The 22,499-nt window shown below is 41.2% G+C and overlaps 1 protein-coding gene across 27 annotated transcripts in view; it reads left to right on the top strand.

Annotated features, from left to right (window-relative positions):
• Window positions 1-22,499, top strand: part of LOC114450587 (receptor-type tyrosine-protein phosphatase delta) — a 112,721-nt gene that overhangs the window by 43,581 nt on the left and 46,641 nt on the right. For 15 of the 27 annotated variants that reach the window (XM_028428713.1, XM_028428712.1, XM_028428708.1 and 12 more), the window contains exons 3-4: window positions 8,243-8,388; window positions 11,080-11,221. In XM_028428713.1, the coding sequence (XP_028284514.1) occupies window positions 8,243-8,388; window positions 11,080-11,221 (288 nt within the window). Of the gene's footprint in view, window positions 1-8,242; window positions 8,392-11,079; window positions 11,222-22,499 lie in introns of all 27 variants that reach the window. The other 12 variants (XM_028428703.1, XM_028428699.1, XM_028428701.1 and 9 more) reach the window with 1 other exon arrangement.

Here is a 22,499-nt window from a genome sequence, read left to right as displayed (position 1 = left end):
ATATATATATATATATATATATATATATATATATATATAATCGCATATTTGGAGCCGCATGGTGACAATATTTTGATATTTGTTATTTAATAAAGGCTTTATTAAACTTTGACTTTTTTTAAAAAATCATTGAGCCATTTATTGCATACATCCGATGCAATAAACTCATTTAGACTTTAAAAATAAAACGGTTGATGTATCATCATCAGTAGCACTCAAAGCTATCTGCTATCTGCTTAGTGCTGATTTCTAATATGAAAAGGTTAGTTTCAGGGTTTTCCTCGCCATTGTGAATATGTTGTTTGGATGTGCAGCTGATGTTAGTGTCACCGTTTCTTGCAGAAAGCTTGGTTTACCTGCTTGGCTGAACTTTGGGACATTTGCAGGACAGCTGAGCTGCTGAAAAGAAGCCAGTTGTCATCTTGCAGGATTGCTGGAGCATGATCTAGTTTGCCTGTAAGCGCCTGAGAAAACACAGTGCAGGGAATGTGTCACTTCTTATGGCCCAACAACTGGCATGCATCGGAAATGGCTTGGCACTACTTATCCATAAAATTAGAGTCTGTTTAAATATACAATGTCGAATCCGCAGAATGATTTGCTACATAATCCATCTCCGCTCCTACAGAGACAAATATGAGGTAAGCTTTTCCGCTCTGTGGTTAAGGGCAAAGACACTTATTTGAAGTTTATGTTATAAAGAAATAGATTAGGCCCAAGCATAGTGTTATTCTCTCTTGGTTAGCTCTGTTGCTTATTTGATTTTCCATCCCACTTTTCCTTTCCCACTTGATTTTTTTGTTACATGTAGTGCAAATCCCAAAGCTTTGGAGATTGTCATCTGCGTGCGCGGTCATGGTGATATCAATCTCACATTTAAAAATATATATGTATATACAATGTGTTGTGTGTATGTGTGCGTGCTAGGAGTCACAATCGCGCACACAATCATGTCCTATCACTATCTACACATGTCATTACATTGGCAGTAATCTGACATGGTCAAAGATGGTTTATCACTTTTGCCATTTTTTAACATCTTTTCAAGTCAGTGCAGCATCAGCATGATAACTATTGGCCATTTTGCTGCAGCACTGCCATTTAATGAATCGTTCCATTGCCGAGTGGATAACAGAATGAACGAATGGCTTTCTGTGTTAGTGGCTGCCACTGCCTATCCTATCAGATAATTAACTTTTTGCAAATAGACTGCACTGACTACCAAACAGAGTAAGCCTGCACAATTAGAATTACTTATCTGTGTTCTTTCTTTTTTTCCCCCCCTCCAGACGTTAGAGGGAAAACAAACAACACAAACAAATCCAAATTTCATACTTCTTGCTTGACTGTCTTTTCTTCAAACGGTCACACATGAATTGGCTTCAGATTTGTGTATTCATACACAAATGAACAAATAATGAACGAGCGGAGATGAAAATGAAGTCTTATTGAAAGTGAAGCCTCTGTGTTACGTTGCAACTGCAACTTAAGCCCAGATGTTCAGAATTTCTGACAGGAGGGTCGGCTGTTTTCCACCTTCCCTCCCCATTTCTCAGTCCTATTTTTTTTTTTTTTTTTTTATTTTCTTGAATGGTCTCGCACTGACAGTGGCGCAATTCAATATTTATATGTTTCCTTCTGTGTTTTTTTTTTGTTTTTCTTCACCGCAAAGGGAGGTGGGCTTTCATCTGTCTGATTTGCCACAGCATGCGTTTCGGTTCCAGCTTTTAAAGCGTTTGGGGCCGTTTGAACAAAGCCATCTGTTTGAGTGGGCCGTTTTATTAAGTGACAAACTGGATCCCTCTACCTCACTAATGTGTCCCGTGGGAGATGGCGGTAGCTTGTGTTGGTGAGTGTGTGCGTGTCTGGTAGAGAGACAAACATGGGTAAAGAGAGAGACAGAGCGAGAGAGAGAGAGAGAGAGAGACAGCGGTTGAGAGGGTACAAGTTTTCTTCTACAAACATGATAATATACCACAGAAGAGACGATAGAGCTGCTGCAGCTGTCATTTCAGCACAGGGAGGTCTTTGCCTTTATGAATCTACAATGATAATTGAATAGGGAGCCTTTCAGCTTCCATCTTATCACATGAAACACTTGCTAAGAAGCTCAGCACTGTTCCATAAATAACTGGTTATACTTATTTAATGCAACCTCCTGCAACTTTCTGTTGTCCCACATCTTCCTCAATTTATTAATGCCATTCTTCCACTTGCAATGCTCCCCCCCCATGCAGTGAGAATATTCTAATACCCATGAGAGGCTGAGCATGTGTACACATGTGCCTGATAGGTGGTGTCTTTCTCCACCCCACCTCTCCTCGTCTTGTCATAGAATCTGTCAGCGCGCTGAACGTGGGACAAGAGCATTAGCCATTCTTTTTGAAGCTGTTGCTGTTGTCTGTGCAAAAGTGCCCTTACTCCTGCAGAGTTATAGCCAGGAGCTCAAACCTTCTATAGAGGCGCCACTGAGCATGAGTAATACACACTGACTGGGGTTATGAGAGTCCCATTGGAGGATGATAGGGTATTTCTGCAACCTCTGTTATTGGCTTGAATATTGGGAAAGGAGAATACATTAGTTATAATGCATGCTGCCTTTGAAGCCATGTCCTAAGTAATGATGTGCATTTATTTATTCACAAGAGACTTGCTGCAGCCCTGACCCTATCATGAAATGGACCTGCAGCCTTAGTAACCATACGCAGTCCCAGTATTAATGTGTCATTAGGCAGCATTCTGTATATTCCATTGAATTAGTTTTACATAATGACTGTTTGGAATTTTGCTTAGAGAGCACATTTAAGCAGTTGGGAAGGGGGGGCAGTGTGGGAGAAGGCTTGTATTATGAACTTCATTATGTGTGACAAGCAGCACAATATTGATGGAAGAGCGGGTCCTCATCATTGCACTGCATTAAAACCTCTGCAGTGAATTAATGTACTATTCCTGATCCAGTAATTAACAATCATTCGGGGGCCATATCCCTTTTCAAGTAATCACTAATTGCAATAAGAATTTCAGATTCCATTTAAGGCAAGATTACCGATGAGCATGCAATGCAAATCAGCCAACAGTTCTAATTAAGCTCCGATTCTTTTCCCTCTCTCTCTGCCTAGACCCTTTGTGAGCACATACAATGTGGAGTTTGTTTCCTCTGCATTACAAAAGACATTTTTTTTATCATTCTGCTGCAGATAGAGAGCTCTGTAGTGCCCCAAGAAAATCATTTCTGCGTGTGTTTGTTTCATTGATTAGCATGTGAGGTTTATCTTCACTCTCTTTCTTTTTTTTGCATTGTTTATCTGTGCGTTAGTGCACCTGCATTATTACAGTCCATTTTCTTTTTGGCGTGGTGTCAGATGTGTTTGAACTCTGTATAGGCAGTTAATTAATCCATAGCTGTGCCTTATAAACCACACACAACTAACATCCTTCTTTACCTTTCTCTATTTAATGATAAAGACACAGCTGCTGTTCGACTTACAGTACAGGAGTAGTTAAATTGTATACACCACTCTTTCACCCTCTCTTGACACTAGCCAACCCTTTTCAGTCCAATTTGCGTCACTTGCCGCCATTGTGACAATTCATCAATATCACAGAACTGATATGCTGCGGCTTAAAGATGTCGAATGAGGTTAATGGCATCTTTAAATGCTCCTTTCTTCCACCCGTATGTCCAAAATGGAGCAGGGTATTTGCAGACTGCCACCCAATGTGTTAGGATTAATTATCGCCCCCCACAACCCCACCTCACCCTGAAAGTTAAAGATTCAGAGAGGAAATGGCCCCTTTCATGCAAATGAAATTGAATATGTCAGTCAGTATAATTGTGAAAACCGAGCCATCTTGGACTGGTGTCTGTGCCCAATATGCTAAAAGTCGGTTTATTAATGTTCTTCTCTCTACTCTTTGATTCATGCTCTTTAATGGCTTGGCAGATCAAACTTAAGTCAACGGCGGAGTCCTGATGACTTGAAATGTTTTGGCCATTGTGAATGAAATGCAGACTTGGATCTCTTTGAGAGCGACATTATTTAAATGCAATGTTTGGCTGCGAGTTAAGCCGCTATCAAATGAAGTTGTAATGAATGCAGATTTGAGAGCGCTATGACGACAAGTAAATCTGATATCATTAGCTGCAGTCCTCAGTAACTCAGATTACAGTTAGACCCTACTACAGGTACCATAGACCAGAAGGAATTGTTTAGTCTGAGTCCAAACCAACAGAAACAGGGACAGTTACTCATGCAATTTAGCAATGCTATTTTTAAGGGTTTATTTAGTTACTGGTCTATAGGACGTTCCTCAGTTCTTCCATCAGTACTAGTGCAAATGAACATGATCTTTTTGACATCTCTTGTAATTTGGATAGTTAGAGCACAAATCTGTGAAGATGTGAACACATGTTTTATCTCATTTAGCTTTGTGAACTCATTGTTCTCCTCATGATGCCGAATAAAAGGATCACAAGGTGTTGATTCTGAAAATGGCATCCACTCGAAAGCCTTTACTTATAAGCTGTTTTACGTTTTTACAGAAGCAGCAATGTGGCATCAGAGCAGTGCATTGACTGGAGCACTCACAGATAGTATCAGAGGCATATCTGTTACAGGTATTGACGTCCTGTGAGTTTCTAGTATTTCTATAAGAGGTTGATCATAGACCAAAACTGAACAGAACAAACCTGCGAGACAAGCGAGGTAAAGTGCAAGGACTCTATCCAACTGTAAAAAATGTCAACCTCAATTAAAAGATCTCATGTTTTCTTTATATGGTTGAGTAAATGTTTTATAACCTCAGAAAGGGTAACGTGATGAAGATACCTACAGTAATAGCAACAGTAGTACATTTCATCTTCTTCCCACATTTTTAAAGGCTTCCAATTTTCATTCACGCTTATCCATTAAAAATAGATATTTGAAGTCATGAAGCAGTCTGCCCCCTCAGCCCTGTGGACATGGATGTTCTGAGGAGCAGCAAAGGCTTTTACTCAGATACCAGTTTATTAACATGGCATTGATCCACTATAAATGGAGCGGTGGGATGCTATGAAGAGCTTCCTCCTTTCTTGTGGAGACGAATGAGCGAGCTTACGTAATGACCTCGAGGGAGGACAGGCACAGGTCCATGTCACTAACCTCTTAGCTTGTCACAGGCTTTACACTTCTCATTTGTTTGCTGGCGACAGCTTAGCACTGGATTAACAGGTGCCTAGGCACGGTATTAATTCATGTAGATTATGGTTACCTCTCAAAGGAGATACAACCGAGGTGCATGGAGCTTCCCTTAAATTTGCAAAACAATGCCCACTCACTTCCCAATGCTATTGCATGTTAATTTAATTATTTTTTTTAACTGTAATTAATATGATTACAGGCAAATAAATCTTCATTACACAAGATTTGGTATGTAATGAAGGTTCAGTCCAAAAATATCAAGCTTCTCTGGCTTCTCTCTTTTTTTTTTTTTTTTTTTTTAATAAATGGTGCAGCATTTTGCACAATGTTTGTTCACAGACTGTGTCATTTTACCCGCTGTCAAGTCTCTAGTCGTGGCATTGTTCGGACAAACCCGGTGTTTCAATCAGCGTCTGTCTACCAGAAGCCATACCGGAGTCGACCAAAATGGATGTTTGTCAGCGGCAGACCTGAAATGGGGGTATGATGGCGATATCAGCGGCCATGTCTGTGAAAACACCATTACCTCCGTGTCACGCCTCAATCACTCCCCATTGTGCGACGACTTTCCCTCCCCCTACCTCGCCACCCTCACCTCCAATGCTGATCCCCTCCGTACACGGCATAGAAGTCTATTACAGCCAGCATAGGGAGACGCACCCAGCCATAATGGATGGCCCCGGAGCGAAAAACAGCGCCAATAGCATATCAATTACCCATCAGCACCCTCATGGCTGAATGCCAGTGTGCACCACACCTAAGCCAAGTCAATAAGATAAGGTGCAAATGCAGATATAATAGTGCTTTTTGCTACGTACAAATTACACAGTTTCAACTCTGCTACCCACCTGTCAGATCTGTCAGCAGGTGAATGAGAAAAGCTTCAGAGATGTGTGTGTGTAAGGTTTGCTAATGTTTGTCTCCACTCAAGGCTGTGTGCATGTCATGAGGAAATCAGGTGATTTCCCAGACTCATTTGCCTAGAGGAGGCCCAGCTGCTTGCCTGTTTATCTGCAAGCCCTTTTGATTGCCGGCCACACATCTTATGTCACCTCTCCACGAATCCTGCAGGTTAATTTGCCCCTCACTCGCAGCGGTGTTGCCGCCGCCGCTGCTGCTGCTGGGCAGTACAATCTGTGAGGGAAGGAGGGAGGGGAGTGGACACAGGCAGGCACGTGAAGAAGCACAATCACACATTCTCACACACACACAGATGAGGTGATTCAGATGGTTGGCATTACTGCAGCTGTGTGGCCCCTAATGGCCTGTTGAAGTGATTGATAAAAGGCAAACAGTTGCTCTGCAGGGGGACAGATGGAGCTGCACCTCCCACTGAAGCTGACACTCAAGCTTCAGTGGAAAATACGAGGTGGTGGTAGGTGGTAGTAGGTGGGAGGGGGGACTCTGACGACTTAGCACTGTGACATTATTTCTATTGAAATTGAAATAGCCTTGATCATCATGATAAAGCTAAAATGTAAATCAAATTCTCATCAGGGAGAGGCTGGTTCCTTTGATTACTAATCGCTTTCATGTGTTTTGATTTTTCAGCGATCGTGATAGAAATGTCAGCTTGTGAGCAGGAGATGATTGTCCTGAAGGCATGACTGAATTGTTAAAAATGAAAACTAACAGGGAATTGTCATAATGTCTGGCAAACCTGAGATATATCCAGGATTTTTTTCTTTTTACTAATAATACAAAACAACTGGTAGTTGCAACTCTCCTGGCTGTTGTGTAATTTCCAGAAAGTAACAGTGTACAGTGCTGCAGCACACAAGGCGGGCACTCTTCCACTCTGCTGTTCTCTCATCTCCACTCCCCTGCATTTCTAGCATTTTTATCCTTGTTTCCTTTACACTTGACTTGCTCTGCTGAATTATGGGACCAATTAGGAGCAACAGAATGCTCACAATGACAATCGAAGCATTTCAGGGCACTTATCAGGTGCATGTCTCATTTATGTGGGGCGCCACCAGTACCGTCAGCAGCACCGCTCTGAATGGTGGTGTTATAGAGATTGCTCTGCGTCTCTCTAAAAATCCCAGTGAAAATGGTACATAGTTATGTCCAGTGAAACAGATTGCAGACAGAGTGGTGGGTAACAGCTTGTTAAGAAAGATCATTTTTAAAATTTCTGAAGACAGATTTTATAGAAAAAAATACATAGTCATAGTCAGAACTTTTCTTCTCAAGTTAATAACTACTACTAGCTATTTTTAAAAGCCCATAATTACCTTATTGCTCCAAATGTAAGCCAACCACCCCTTTTTAAAGAGGTACCTTTTCTGGAAGACCAGATAAGTTTCATATTTCAGTATTTTATATGTTTATATTGGAAGTATGGCAAATACTGAACACTTATGACATTGACATGAAAACTACTAATGGAAAGCTTCAAACTCACATTCACTGAATATGTTTTTTGACTGCATCACATGTAAGCTTTCTTTACACCAGAAGTAGTAAATATATGCTATTGCAACAAAAAAATGGCATTTGACTGCTTTCACACTACCAATAGATAGAAAAGGAAAAAGCCGATAGCTTTTCCCACTGCAGACATAAGACCTTAGTCTGTGTTCGGAGGTTTCTGTCCACTGTAAAAGGGCTTATAGTGATTGCAATCACAACTCTTCTGTCAGAATCCCTGACAAACTGTCTTTAAGAACAAAACATACATCATCTTTTCTTTCTTTCCTACATTAAATGTCCTCTTATCCAATAATTCCAGCCTAAATCTTAGACACTCATTACAATAAAGATTATAGAATTACTAAGAAAATGCTTCCGGGGTCAAGATAAAATGTTTTGTACTTTCTGTTACCAACACCTCCTGTCCTGTTACTTCTGATCTCAGCAGCTGATCACCTGCTTGCACAATAGAGTCAGTATAATCTCTTGTCTTGACCTCCAAAGACAATCCTCTTAAAAGCCACATGCTGAAATCTGCAACTTTCTACTGTGTGCGGCTTGATAAGAGAGATTAATTGCCTGCAGTGGTTAACATGCTCACTAACTGTTTTATATGTATTTTTTTTTATTCTGTCTTTCTCCAGCACCACCAAAGTTTTTAAGAACCCCCAATGACCAAACAGGTGTGCAAGGAGGCGTGGCATCCTTCATTTGCCAAGCTACAGGAGATCCACGGCCGAAGATCGTGTGGAACAAGAAGGGGAAGAAAGTCAGCAACCAGAGATTTGAGGTATTAGGTCTATTGTTCTGATGTAAAATGCTCGACAAAATGAGAATGCTCCAGCACTGCTTTTGGCTCTGCTTGCACATAATCCATGGTGCTTGCTTTTTGCCCTGACTTGCCACCACGCATTAGCAGGCCCTAATAACCATGCTGGCCAGGCTTTAGAACATGCATGAGTTTTAATGAGCAAAGTACACGAAAGATCTGGGGACGAATTCGTAATTAAATAAAAGACAAGGAAAGAGCAATTGGATAGAAGAAAACAGAAACTTGTGGTGTGACCCAGATACCTACATTAGCATCACGCCACATTTGCCAGCTTTATGCGCAGTGAAAGGGGAAGTAGTGCTTTCACTTCGAAATATCCTTTTGCTTTGTGGCATCTTCATCTTAATGCATGTCCTACCACCCCCACCCCTTATTTGGGCTGAAGCTTTGATTTCTGGTCAGCTTTAATCTGCACTTGCGCTCATAAGAAATAACACATCATCGCAGAACACTGATAAGATTTCTATTAATTTCTGTGTCAGTCCTCGGGACTATCATGGTGTCACCCCCCTCCCCCCTTCTGCCTTCTGCTCCAGATGCCATATTTGCTTGCTACTGCAAAGCAGCAATGGCGTAACAGAGCTTGGAGACCTCTTTCCACCTCTTCTTTGCGTCTCATGCCCACAGAAATCTAATCTTATCAGAGTTCATCGCGTTTGCATCGCACGTTGTGCTGAATGCTAACACACTAGTTTCCATTCCCTCACTGCCTTACAGGGCTTGCTGGCTGCAGCCATTCTGTACCCATTCAATCCCGCCCTGCCACCTCATCTTCTAACAAAAACCCATTTCCTTTTAGAAGTCTTACAACTTCCTTTCTAATTTGCTCCTCGGCTTTGGCTAAGAAAGGAGGCTGTTTTTACCATCACTCGCTGACACCGCTGCAGCTTGGCCAATGAAATGTTCAAATGTGTTGTTAACTAACATGTGCTCAGATATATTGTGAACTTTAAAAATGTCTGTAGGCCTCCGTGTGTTTGTGTATGTGTGTGTGTGTGTGTGTGTGTGTGTGTGACAGAGTGTGTGTGTGTGTGTGTGAGAAGCAGAGGTCTCAGGCCTATCTTTATTGAAATCTACCTCTATGCTTAAAAGAGATTGAGTTATGACACAGGGCTTTCTAAAAATCAGTGAGTATACAACACCTAGCATGCCAAAATAGCTGAATAAGCTACAACAAACACCTGTTTGTCAGCATTTTATGTGTCGTTCGTCCAAAACAGTCGGTCCTGTCTTTTGTACCACTATCTCACCTCATGGTACAACTGTTCGTAACCGTTTATCAAGCCACCTTTAACTGTTTCTTGTGCTTGTTTCTGTCCCATTGACACAATCAAATGTGATGCATTTTTTCTTAAAGGATAGAATGTTAACTTTAAGAGTGGGACACATTCGGGTTTAAATTTAAATGTCTGAGCACAAAATTTCGAACAAGGAACAAGGACACCCTCCCCATTCTTAAAGTTAGTCAGCCGCATTGATTATTTTTTCTAGTTAACGCACAAAGATCAACAAACCATCAGCCCAGTTCATTTACTGGGGAAAACGCACGTAAGATACATCTACAAATTTAACACATGCCATGACAAAGCTACCTTTCTTCAGGGTTGGATATAAATTTGAGCCAATACAGGTACCAAGATTTTATTATCCGCGTCCTGTCATCACCCGTCACATGGTTAGGTATCTAAAGGTGGACGGTATGACTTTGACTCCATTTTACAAAAGTGAGGTCAAAATATCTCGCTTATGGATGCTGCCATGTTGGCAAAAGACAACATCTTGGAACCAGAGTCGATGCTACATGGTCACTTTTCGATCCACACACCCATTGATTCCTGCAGCAAGCCAATTATTTATTTATGTATTTATTTATTGCAGCTGGTTGGCTGTGTCATGGGCTGCTTGCTGCAACATCACTCCCTACTTTTGTTTAGCCAACAATAAATAAATTTAAGCATGTTACCACAGATAACACATAACTCACCTGCTAACATGGGCAGAGATGAGACATAAGATGAATCAAGATGTTTCAGTCTCACTTTTTACGGAGCTGTCATATCGTCCATCTTTATATATAATGTATGCTCCGCCACATTTGCCGTCAGTACCGCAGTGCTCGTTTATTTGAGTGTGCAATTTCTGCACTATATACACATATAGACAATTATTTTTTTGTTTGGCCTTTGCTTGGGCTCTTAACATTAGCTGGAGCTGCTAATGTTAGCTGCAGTTGTTACGTGATTCACTATAAAAACTAGTGAGGTGCACTACCATGGTCAACTTGAGATACCAAAGTTTGCCACCAATTTATTTATCCTACCCAACCCACCATATTTATATATATTCCAATAAGCATTTCCCATTATACTTCATTTCTATGCGCAATCTAATACAGTACAGATCCCATCTACGCATAAACAATACAATCACAGTAATCAAAGTCACTAGGAATAAATGAAGCCAGGGAGCAGCTTCTTTCGCTTCTGTCACAGAAAGCACATTGTGTCACCATCAGTGTTGTTAGCCAAATGTCTTCAACTGTGTTGTTCTTTTTTTGTTTGTTTGTTTGTTTGTTTTTCTGCAGAAGGTCCCTCACCCATTGTGAACAAAAAAATCTCCTTTAACATATCCTGTCTCTCGCACCTGCAGGTGATTGAGTTCGACGACGGCTCTGGTTCAGTGCTAAGAATTCAGCCATTACGCACGCCCCGAGACGAAGCCATATATGAATGCGTTGCCTCCAACAGTGTTGGGGAGACGAGCGCTACCACCAGACTCACTGTTTTACGTGGTAGGTCCTTCTCAACAACCCGAGAAAAAAAAAAAAAAAAAAAAAAAACACACACACGCACGCACCACTAACATCCCCTTTCACCCAGCTAACACAGGTAAGCTTGCATTTATGTGTTATATGTCTGTCCTGTCCTCTTTTCTTTGTTTCTGGCTGTCACTCAGCGCTGTCAAACCCACTTTAAGATTGTGGTTACACTCACGTTGTGTATTCTAACTTGATAAGATTTAGTCCATTAGCTATTTAGCCAAGTAAGTTTCCGTTTCTAAGTGACTTAAGTCATTTGCATACAGATTTCTGACACAATAATTAAGATGCCAGTTAAATTATGCAAATAGCCATCCATTCCTGGCCTGCGGTGGTTTAATGGAAAAGCTCAGCAATAATTTTCAAATCAGTCATTTTTCATCTCTGTACTTCAGCTTTGATATTCATTTGACCGTGCAGAAAATTAAGCGGTGTATTCTCATGTGATTAGCAAGCACATATTGTTTTTATTTCTAGTGGCAGGTTGTCTCAAAGTCAGTGTCTTCCAGTGACCAGTGAGCACTCCTCAATCCAGCCACTTTGTTTACTTCCCAGGAGAATAAAAGTCAGATGACGAATATCGAGTGGATGACAGCGTCGCTTTTATAATAAGCACTGAGCAAAATTTTATCTTGATCACACAAAACACTGCATTCAAAGGTAAATATGTGGTGGCCCTGAGCTCAAAAGACTGCATAATATCTCTCTAAAACATGACTTGTTTGGCTGTGAAGAGAGAAAATGGCTTTAGTAAAAAAAAAGCCTTGGGCTGCTTGAATGAGGTGTGCTCCATTATGTGCCACAATTACACAACATGGCAAATGAGTTCCTATTGAGAGGGGTGCTTCCATCCTATAGAAAAAAAGCTGGCTCTGTGAGTCTCTGAAGCCCCCTCCACACCCCCTCCCCTGGTTCTTATCTCACCACTGAGCCAACAAAAGGCCCTTTGCACTGTCTCCAGAGGCCGATTGAAAGAGAAAGGTGGCACGTTCACATGCAGCTCTCTGCTGTTTACTTTGAAGGCAGCGTGTGTGTGTGTGTGTGGTGTGCATGCTTGTGCAACATGCAATGTTCCTTTCACTCTTTCTATCTCTGTCTTTCCCCTTCATACACACACACACACTAACAGATAGCAGAGAGATGGGTAGAAGCTGCTCTTCCCGGCTCCACAGCCTAGCATTAGCATGTTTATTACCATTTCCATTTTGCTCTTCTGCTCGCTCTCCATTCCCATCAATGTATTGAAGGTGAGTAGAGGCCTAACACGTCCAAAAAAAATAAAACAGAAAAGCAAGAACAGGCTTTCTTCTTCAGTTTTGGTGCAAAGCCTCACAGAGGAACTTATGGACACAGGATATTGTGATTTAAAGTAGTTTAGTGTTGTAAGGATCAGAAGAAAACCCTGATTATAAGATAACCTCACTTTTTTAAGATGAACATCTTCAAAAAAAAGCTTCCTTGAAGACCAAATCAAACCAATGTTGTTCCACACCCTGTGCTTAGTGTTTTTCTTTTATAGATTTAAGTTACTTCTCATCTGCTAAGCAGATACACTGTGTTGTTTTGACTTGTAAAATATATGACCGCATTACTATGTTGTCACTGAGCTAGATAGCAGCTACATGCTAGGCTACTGGGGGAAGCAAGCCACAAGTATGGGAAGGTAAAAAAATAAGGTAAATATTGGTAAAATTACATCAAAAATAAACATCAGAAAAATAAACTCCAGCTTAACATAAACAGCAGCTTATCCCAAGATATTTCTTGGCTACTTAAGAGCTGTGTTTGTATCATAACCTCTCTTTATTTGCTGGTTTAGTAGACGGTCACTCAATCTGGTGTCTCATTGGGTCTACCAAGAGAATAAATGCCTTTAAACATCTAAAATAACTCATGAGTATGTGCTCTAATAGCCTAGCTTGACAAAAGTAAAGGATGTGAGGTGATAATCAAGTAATTCCCTGTGTGTCACAGCCAGTATATTAAAGTTTACTCTAACAGCATACAGCCATTTCAAGTCTTTGGAAAGATTATTCAGAAGCCCGGCACAAGGGTTGAAGCAGGGGAATAGCTGACACACTGCATTGTAAGGTAAGGGCACAGTACTGTATGAATAACCTGAGGGAACACAAGGTTACCTCAAAGACACATTATATATTATTTAGCAGACCAAGAAGCTTCCTCCTTCCAAAAATATTCCTGTACAGTACAATACGACACTGCTGCTTTGCAACTCATCATTCCACATGACATAAAGTGCAGTTAAAAAAAAAAAAAAAACAAATATATGCAACACATTATTTTAGGTCTTGTCTGCCCAGTGGAGACATATTGGAGTTCTACACAGCTGTGTGTGATGCAGGATAGAAGAAATAAATAAATAAATAAGCAAATAAAGATAAGTGCTATTACACCAGGCCTAATACATATAAAGTGACTGTTCATTTAGTTCATTTAGGCTCCAATGGTCTGTGCAAACGACTGCAAAGCATCTGTTGTGGAAAGCTCGCCACAGGGGGCGATGCCTAATTCCATGAAGGAAAAGCACATTGTTGTAATTGCAGTGTTGTGAGGAGAGGGGACTTGAGGTGACAAATCCAAAGTAGCAGGGGATATTAGTATTCGGATGGGCCTCCAACATGATGGGAACCGCCATTAGTAATGAACTTCCAGGCTTTGAGAAGCCATTTGCATGAAAGGCGAACCCTGAAACGTAATGATGTTCTGAGTCAAATCTGCAATGAGGTACGGGCTTTCTTGTGCTTTTTTTCCTCCTTTTCGTACCCTCTGTTTTGATTAACGATGAGATAACCCGACTCATACGCAACTTGTGTCTTTGAATTAGGCTTGTCTTAATTTTTTAGGTAATAGAGGATGACACAAGGGGATTGAAAAATGGTGAAACAGCACCTTTTGACCGCCATGGCCAGAATATGAACTCAGTAAAGTTCTGTAGATCACATTATGAATACATGTGCAGTGCATGACAATGTGAGGTCAGTAAATCATAACTAAACAGTAAAGAAATACCTAAAAACCTAGCCAAAACACCTCTTGGGGTCTTTGCAAGCAGCACTTCCAGCAGAATGAAATGTGCATTTGAGTGCTGCAGTTCATGATTCAGGCATGATTAAGGATTTATATTGCATCCTCATACTCCCATTATGCTGTCAACAGCCATTTCCTGTGCCCCACACACAAGCGAGCAAACTTATGCAGCTGTGCACAACTTGACAGTAGGAGCGGAAAATGGGAAGCCGCTCTCCTGTGACGGAAAAACAGAATGCATCATTTCCATTTGTATGGAATGGTGCGACGGCACAGGCAAAGCTGTGGAGCTGAGACGGATTTTTCCATACGCAATGAAAGGGCTGCAACATGATCAGTGATTATTCATTGAAAATGTATGCACTTGACTCTTTATAGGACAAGTGCTTAAATAAAAGACACAGGGCATACTCTATATTCCACTGTTATCCATAAGATGTGGGTCAGTCTTGGTCAAGTATGTGTGATAATGATGAAAATGCACTTTAATTCTCATTCATAAACATCTTTGCTGTCTGACAAAATGGAACATGAGCTAAAGCTGGTCCCTGTGCATTCACATTGCTTCAAAGCATAAATGCTGTGTCAGCTGCCTGGAGTGTCGGAGCAAGTGTAGCAGTCGGCAGGAAGCGGGTGACCATTGTAAAATTACTGTTTTTGTGATCAGTGGCTTGCAAGAAGAAGACGAGGGGGGCCTGCAGCTACCATTCAATTCTCTTGTGTACTGGTGTTAAGCTCTGTAGATAGCTGGACCTATGCCGTCACATGGAATGTTCAATTTCATCAGAAAGTTTGTGAATATTTTAACAAAATCCAACATAGTGTTTTAAACTTTGCTTTGGTATATAAGAAGCTATGAGCGAATTCTCTTCCTTTCCCCACAGCATGCTGGGACGCGTAGTGCAACCACCTTCACAGGCAGTCAATTATCATCACGTCCATTAGGTGTTTCATATAATATCTGCAGGCAGAGTTATTGCTTGGGTTTTCGCCAGCACTGCCATGATGCGACTCTCCTCTCGATTTCCTAACTTCGCTCCCTCATACGTCACGAAAATGGAGCACCTAATGACAAGTTATTCATTATTGTAATTAAAAAGATGGAGTTGACTGTCCTCGCAGAAATTGATCTCTTCTCAGAGAAAAAAAAAATCTACAGTATAACTCGCTGCGTGGTTAATCATGGGAGCCAATCAGTATCTATATAGCATGCAGGATGATTTAAAACAAAACAAAACCGCTGACAAGATGGATGCCAGACTTCACAGTCTGCATAGTGTGTGAGAAAACATCTGCTGGGGCCTTGGAGGCACTTGGCCCGCGCACTGCCCGTGATAGATAACACTGCACATGTTGTGGCTCTGTATTTGTTTTAATATAACTACACACAGCCTCCTAAATTAATAGTTATTGATTCAGACAAATGAGTTTTTTCTTCCCCTCTCTCTCTCTATGCTGGCCATATATGCTGCTGTCCTCCACAGTGACCTCACAGTATTGGCACTGTAATAAGATAATGAGTAATTTTATAATGTAAGTGTCAATACAAAGTTAAAGAGTGACTCTTCAGCTAATAACAACTATAGGCTGTTGTTTACCATGTGTACCATTATATTAGCATCCTAACAATATCAGGAGAAAATCAATCAAACACAATACTAAGAAGACGCCGCCACAAAGAGGATGGAACACTATACATCACAACTACGCAAAATGTATGAAGACTTAGTCATTTTGCTAAACAAGATGGGACACAAGGTCATAAAACTCGTGCGCAAGCCTGAGCCAGGTAGTCAAGGGGTGCTAATGTTAGCAGCTTTGATCTTAGCTGCACTCAAAACTCATTTTCCACTGGATTAATTGGATACTGCAGGGTCATCCCTAATGCTTCTAATGATCTTGAGAAACTTCTCAAGCCATGTAACTCTGCTTGCTAATTACAAGCAAACAACTTGTGGAGAAAAAGTGATATGGCGAGAATTGATTCTGGGCATGCTCAGCGCCAGTACGGCGGAGATAAGTGCAGACAGAGGGGGACGGAATGTTACATTTTCTTATCACATGTTTCATCAGCTGTCAAATCGCAAAACGTGGCAATATAGCAATTTCCTTAATAAAACACTGTCAGCCACTGCCTGCTGTGACACCCATCGTCTTCCACAGTCACTTTTGAGAATGACTGTCTGCTAAATGTGAAAAGCCTGATGTAACCCCGTTTTCCATTAGGGCTCTGAGAGCCAAGAGGTCCTCTCTGCAGGATGTTAGCAAGCATGAATAATCTCTATACTCTCTCCTGTAGCAAGCTTTTAGCTATATAAATTATTGAAACAGCTGGTGCTAGGTTTTATTTTTTTTTAGGGTTGGTGAACTCATATGAAGTTGGTTTCCTCAGACATTTATATCATACATCTCCGAGAGTCTGATGATACCATGTTCAAATGGAAGAGCTATGACCCATAAAGCTATCTGGCACTGTCATGCACAAGATGCTAAAAGTGATTAAAGTTAGAGGATTTCGCAGAGACTCTCTGAAAGCTGAAAACCCCAACATACACTCCACACACAGGCTACAGCATGATATGCCATGTGACTATCGCCAAGATATTAGGAACGCCCATTGGATCAAACTAACCCGTCTGCTTCCGAATGTATAGTACATGAAGGTTAATGAAGCAACTCAGTGTCTCGCAGTTTTCCCTTCTGTCTTTTTTCCTGCCCCAGTAGGAAGACTCACCTAGTCGCTGATATTCTCCTGAGCCCCTGCTGGCTCCAGCTTCTGGCCTTGGCCTTTATCAGCTGCCCCTGCACAGACAAAAACACATGAATCAACCTCAGTGCTTGTATTTTTATTTCACTATAAATGTTGAAATATCAAACACCATATAGTCATCTCAAGTGGGCGGTTAAAGAGGGTGAATATACACTGAATGAGCCTGAAACACAAAAAAAGTGAGCAGAAGTCTGGCGGTTTATGCATCAAAGTGACGGGAGCGTGAGTGGAAATGGAGGTGTCTCTGAGGAGAAGGCAGTGTACTGTTGTTTATATATTCCTTCCCACAGCCCCTTTATTTGTGAATGTTTAATGCACTCAAGAGCATCAAATGAGGGTTGATGGACTGTTGAGAAAATGCAAAAAAAAAGGGGGTACATTTTGTGAAGTTGAGAGAGACTAAGTGACATCCATTTTAGCGTTGTGTTTGGCAAATAGCTGAAAGCATTGTCAAATAGTTTTCTCCCTCTGCCGCTGAATATTACTAATAATAACTGAAAAGAAATGCTGATGGCAGATAAGATGACAAGAGCAAAAGTTTCTTTTTTTCCTCCCCCTCCCCCCAACTGAATAAATGGGGGACTGTTTTCTGAAGAAAATGGAATCATTGCTCAAGGTAACAACCAGCAAATGGAATATGCAAAGTGAAATCCTGAAGAGGGCGGGAGAAGGACGGAAGGGAATGAGAGACAAAGACAGATCGAGGGAGTATTTAACGTAAAGCAGATAAACTGGACCCAGGCGGATGAAGTCTGTAAAGTAATGCAAAAGGTATGGAAGACTTGATTGTAGGTAGAGCAGGTCTCCCTGTCTACCTTCCCCTCAGGTGATCTTTACTCGGAACAGTACATCTGGCTGGGCTGATGCGTAGTCTGTAAAGTGGTGTTGGGGTGGGGGGTGGGGGATCTGAGCGTAAATGGAGCTTTGTGCCTGGCTTCCTGCCTGCCGTGCTGCTTGCCCAGCCAGGCTTGTAGAGAAAGGCCCCCTCTCTCCGCCCTTCCTGCTTCATCTCTCCTTTTCATCTTCCTCTTTACCCATCCATTTTAGCACTACCCCTAAGGGGCATCCGACACTAACACTCCCTCTCTGCTTTCATTCTCTTCCTCCCACTCCCTTCGCTTATGTTGTAAACGGAGGAATATCACAGCTAATCCGTCATGTTTATGAATGACGCAGGGCCGACAGAGAGTTGGGGCGCCTTGCCAGAAGTGGCGTACATCTCTGTTGCATGCCCTCTGCTTGGCTGATCCAATCTGCCCCAGCGGTGATGGCCATAAAAAATGTCTATGGGGGATGGCTTGAAGGAACATGAGGCTCGGTCATTTTAAGACTTTTTTTTTTTTTTAAATCCACAACTTTCTATCAAGTTCCAACTAAAATCGCAGGTACTGCTACAGAGGTCACTGCACGGACTACCCTGATAATGATCACTTTTACAATGTTACTTGTTATAAAGCAACAAGCTTTTCTGCCATATTCTAGCTAACTGGGGGAAGGTGTAAAAACCTGCTGTAGTATCACTGACCACATTTACATGCACACCAGTTTTGGGGTTAAGGCATACTGAATATGGCGTTAACATGCACTGTAGTCACAGAAATGCCAGACAACAATGTGAAGCAATAGCAAGTTGAGCTTTGAGACTTGTTAGTGTTACTTTGCCATTTATACCCCCAAGAGAGTTTGGATGAATGTTCACAGCTAAGGCTGATGGGAAAGAGTAATGAGTAGTTTATAGAGTTGATAGATGCAAACTGGAGAGAACATTTCCACATGTTGCAAGGTTCAGTCAACAAACCCAAGCCATTTGCAGCTGCTGTGAAAACGCTAGTGCAATTAAGGCGTTGCATGTGGTCATGGCTTACTGCACATATAACCTCAATTGGACGAAGGTAATCAGTGTGTCATTTGGTGTACGCCCTAATGTCATACTCTTCATGAGAAAGTGGAAAATTCCACATATTCATTTTGCGTCTTAATGAGTAAATTGCATAATTATATGACAACTGAAATGGACTTGGACTAAACTTCCAGATTTTTACTAGAACATCATACTTTATGTTGAATAAAGAGTTTTCCAACTAGTTCTCCAATGACATTCATAATGAAGAACAGCTAAAGTTGTTCATCTGTGAAGGTTTTGCTGAGGAACGGGGGGGAAAAAAAGGAACCCGATGATTAATAGATTGAATCTGCAGTGGTTTCCTCATAATCTCAGGCATTAGGTGAGGGTTTTTAATGACAAATAAGCAGCATTCAATTAATTACAGCATCTCAAAGGGGATTTATGGAGGAAACAATCAGTGTGGTTCAAAGGGGGGAGTGGATGCTATTTTTCACCCAGACAGACTGCTGTGAACTTTGGGTTAAGAGAGCTCACTATGCCTTCACCTTCCTCCTCCCATATTTCGTTCCAACATTCATCATTGCAGGAGTTTTAAAGAACACACCGGATAGTATTTCACAACCCATTCCTTTTTCACACCTTTAGGCAACGTTGGTAAAATAAAATTTTAGTGGATGGTCGATGGGCTCTCGTTGTCTGCCCTGAGGTTTTAGCAGTTTTCTCAGAGACTTGTATTTGTTCAGCAAATTACTGAACTACCTTTTAGAGGAACCGGGCTAGGGAGACTTAATTCTGCTTTGCGTCGGAGTGGGAATGTTCCTCTTAAAACTCTATTAGAGTAAATTGAAATTAGCCGTTTGAGCCAACAGTGGCACATTCAAAGTAATATTCATTAGCGAGCTCTGTACCTGTAGATTTGACTAATAAAAGCCAAACTCAACCACATTTACTGCAGGCCAGCTAATTTCTCACTGCACTGAATACACAATGCATTGTGGTCTGGTTCTCTGAAAGTGTGTTGTTTTTTTTTCTTCACATCCACAGAAAGGCTGGCAAATGTGCTGTATGTTTTTATCATGCGTACTGAAACAGTGTGTAGCCTCTGTTGAAGCTTTCATAGCAAACATGAACTCTCCAGCACACTGCGAGATACAAAAGGGATTAGTTCTGACCTGCGAGTTAGGCACAGATGCATTTGTGTAAACCCTATACTGAAGAGCAGTCATGCCTTGCCACTTAACATTTTCTCAAATCACTTTATCTAAGGCTTTGGAACATGACGAACTGTTGCCCCAGACATATAATTGGGATGTGCTCTCACATTTGAGCTCATGCTCGGTAGTCTTTTCCAGTCTAGGCAATCATAAAAACCACATCAGTCCAGACACACGCCATATTTTAAAACCATTTTAAGGTTGACTCAGAGTTCAGTAGCCTCAATCCCTATAGGAACAACGCAGGAAGGTGAATTTCAGAATCATTCCCTCACCACACACCAGTGTGTGCCTTATTAGAGGGAAGTGCTGAGCGTTTTGTTTTCCATTATTGGATTACTTAAGCAATATCTACCCGATGCAGGTGCCAGGAGGCTTATTTGGGGAGTCTGGCTTGAAAGGAAGCTCCAGGGGAAAACCTAATCTTATTTAGACTGGACAACATACTGTATGTGCCAAACAGCATTGGGATGTATCAGTGCGATAAATACAGGCTTTGGATTCTCTGAGGGCATTTAAGGAAAATGTAGACATCTCAAGCCATCATTTCTTCAGTGATGCACATGTGTGTTTATACTTTGCATGCTTGTCTGACTTCTGAATTAATGGCTGCACGGGCCACTCGTAAATTATGCTTTATGCCGTTCGTGTCAAGGGTCCTTACTTTAAATTGCAGTTATTCCAAGAATTTTACCCAAGGCGGTGTTGGAACGTCCATGTGATGATGACAGTGCCCAGGCATGTGCAGAGAAGAATTTTTAAAATTATATATATATATATATATATATATAATACACACATATGCTGCAATATGTGTGCACAGCTGAGAAACAAATGTTAATGAACATTTAAATTCCCATGACTAAAAATAAATGTAAATATTTCAGCACTGCTAAAGTGTATGGGCAGGATGATGGATGGACTGTTGAGTACAGCAACTTTGCCCAAGTGTAACCAAGCTGCAGGTAGCTGATAAAGCGAAGGGTGGTCTCAGATTTAGAAGCTGTCAATCATTAGGGCACTTGATTGTAAAAGTGCACCTTTTTACCACAGTGTACCTTGTAAATAGAGCAAGGAAATCAACAATGATGTGGGTGAAAGTGGTGAAACATTAGAGAGGGAAGGTAGTGAACTAAAATGGAACAGATGCCGTCATAGAATTGGCACAAAATGGCATGGCTGCCTTCCTTTGTTAATCAAGAGCTCTTACGTTTGGTTGAGTAATTTTGTTTGTGTGAAAACAAAAGCATAATTAACAGTTCCCTCTCCCATGCCAAAACAAAAAAAATATAATTGAATATGTCAGTGGAACAGGAGCTGAACGGAACATTTTGTTGAAGAGGATTCAGGTCGGATGTATTAACTAGGCTTGCAACAGATTTTCAGAGAACTGTAAACAAATTATGTTGGACATTGTTTCTGTGTTCATGTGCTCTACATCAACAGCCTCATTTTGGAAAAGAAAAGTCACGAAAGCATATCCATCTTTTCTGATTGGAATATGGTGCGAATCGGCTCAATATATTATGTTTAAGTCTTTCATCCAAATCTAGTCTTGGCAATCTGATGCATTAGCAAACCATGAAACAAAGCTCCTCCAGTATTCACATGATTAGCACTCTAACTCTGCTAAATTCTCTGATCTTCTTTCTCACTTGCCTTGGTTTTGAGCATGGAAAGAGCTTTAATCGGTGTCCCTCAAGTTCAAATTATATGCTATGCTGTGGTGGGAAAAATATTTTTTGGCTCTGGCTGCTGAGAAAAATAAGCACTGCTGTCACACTCTGTGGGTAATATTTTACGGCTTATCTTAGGAGGGATGGTAAGAATCAGATTGACTCCTAAACCGGGCAAAAAATAATCTTTAGGACAAAGCAAAAAAAAAAAAAAAGTGTAAAATGTTAATACTTGAAAACATTTTCCCGTGAATAATCCAGCATCATGGGCTGAGGTGGGATTCCTGAACAACAATATGTCTTGACACAAGCTTTTCTCCTCCATGCTGCCACAGCAAGTGACCTGTGACAGCTTCTTTCAGGAGATTGTATCCACTCAAATACGGCCAACAAATATATCTTATTATGGCCTGCAGGGATTTTCCCTGAAGAATAACCTCAACCGCGGGGTGAAAAGTCTTGTTGCGCTTGGGGAGAAAAGACTCGGACCAAATCCAATCCTTGTGCAGCAACCGCAGAGCTAAAGCCAGGATGTGACCGGAAAGGTTTATGTTTTTATGGCTTCACTTGGAAAGTCCGGTGCAACAAATGCAGACTTTCTTCTCACATTACTTTAGTTGTGTTGTCATAACTTCATTTCCTGACTGTTATGTTTTTATTTAGTATCAATACCTCATTGAAAAAACCTTTTGTGGAA

This window comes from Parambassis ranga, chromosome 18, assembly GCF_900634625.1.
Source record: "Parambassis ranga chromosome 18, fParRan2.1, whole genome shotgun sequence".
Classification (NCBI taxonomy): domain Eukaryota; kingdom Metazoa; phylum Chordata; class Actinopteri; family Ambassidae; genus Parambassis; species Parambassis ranga.
This window is presented reverse-complemented; position numbering and strand designations above follow the sequence as displayed.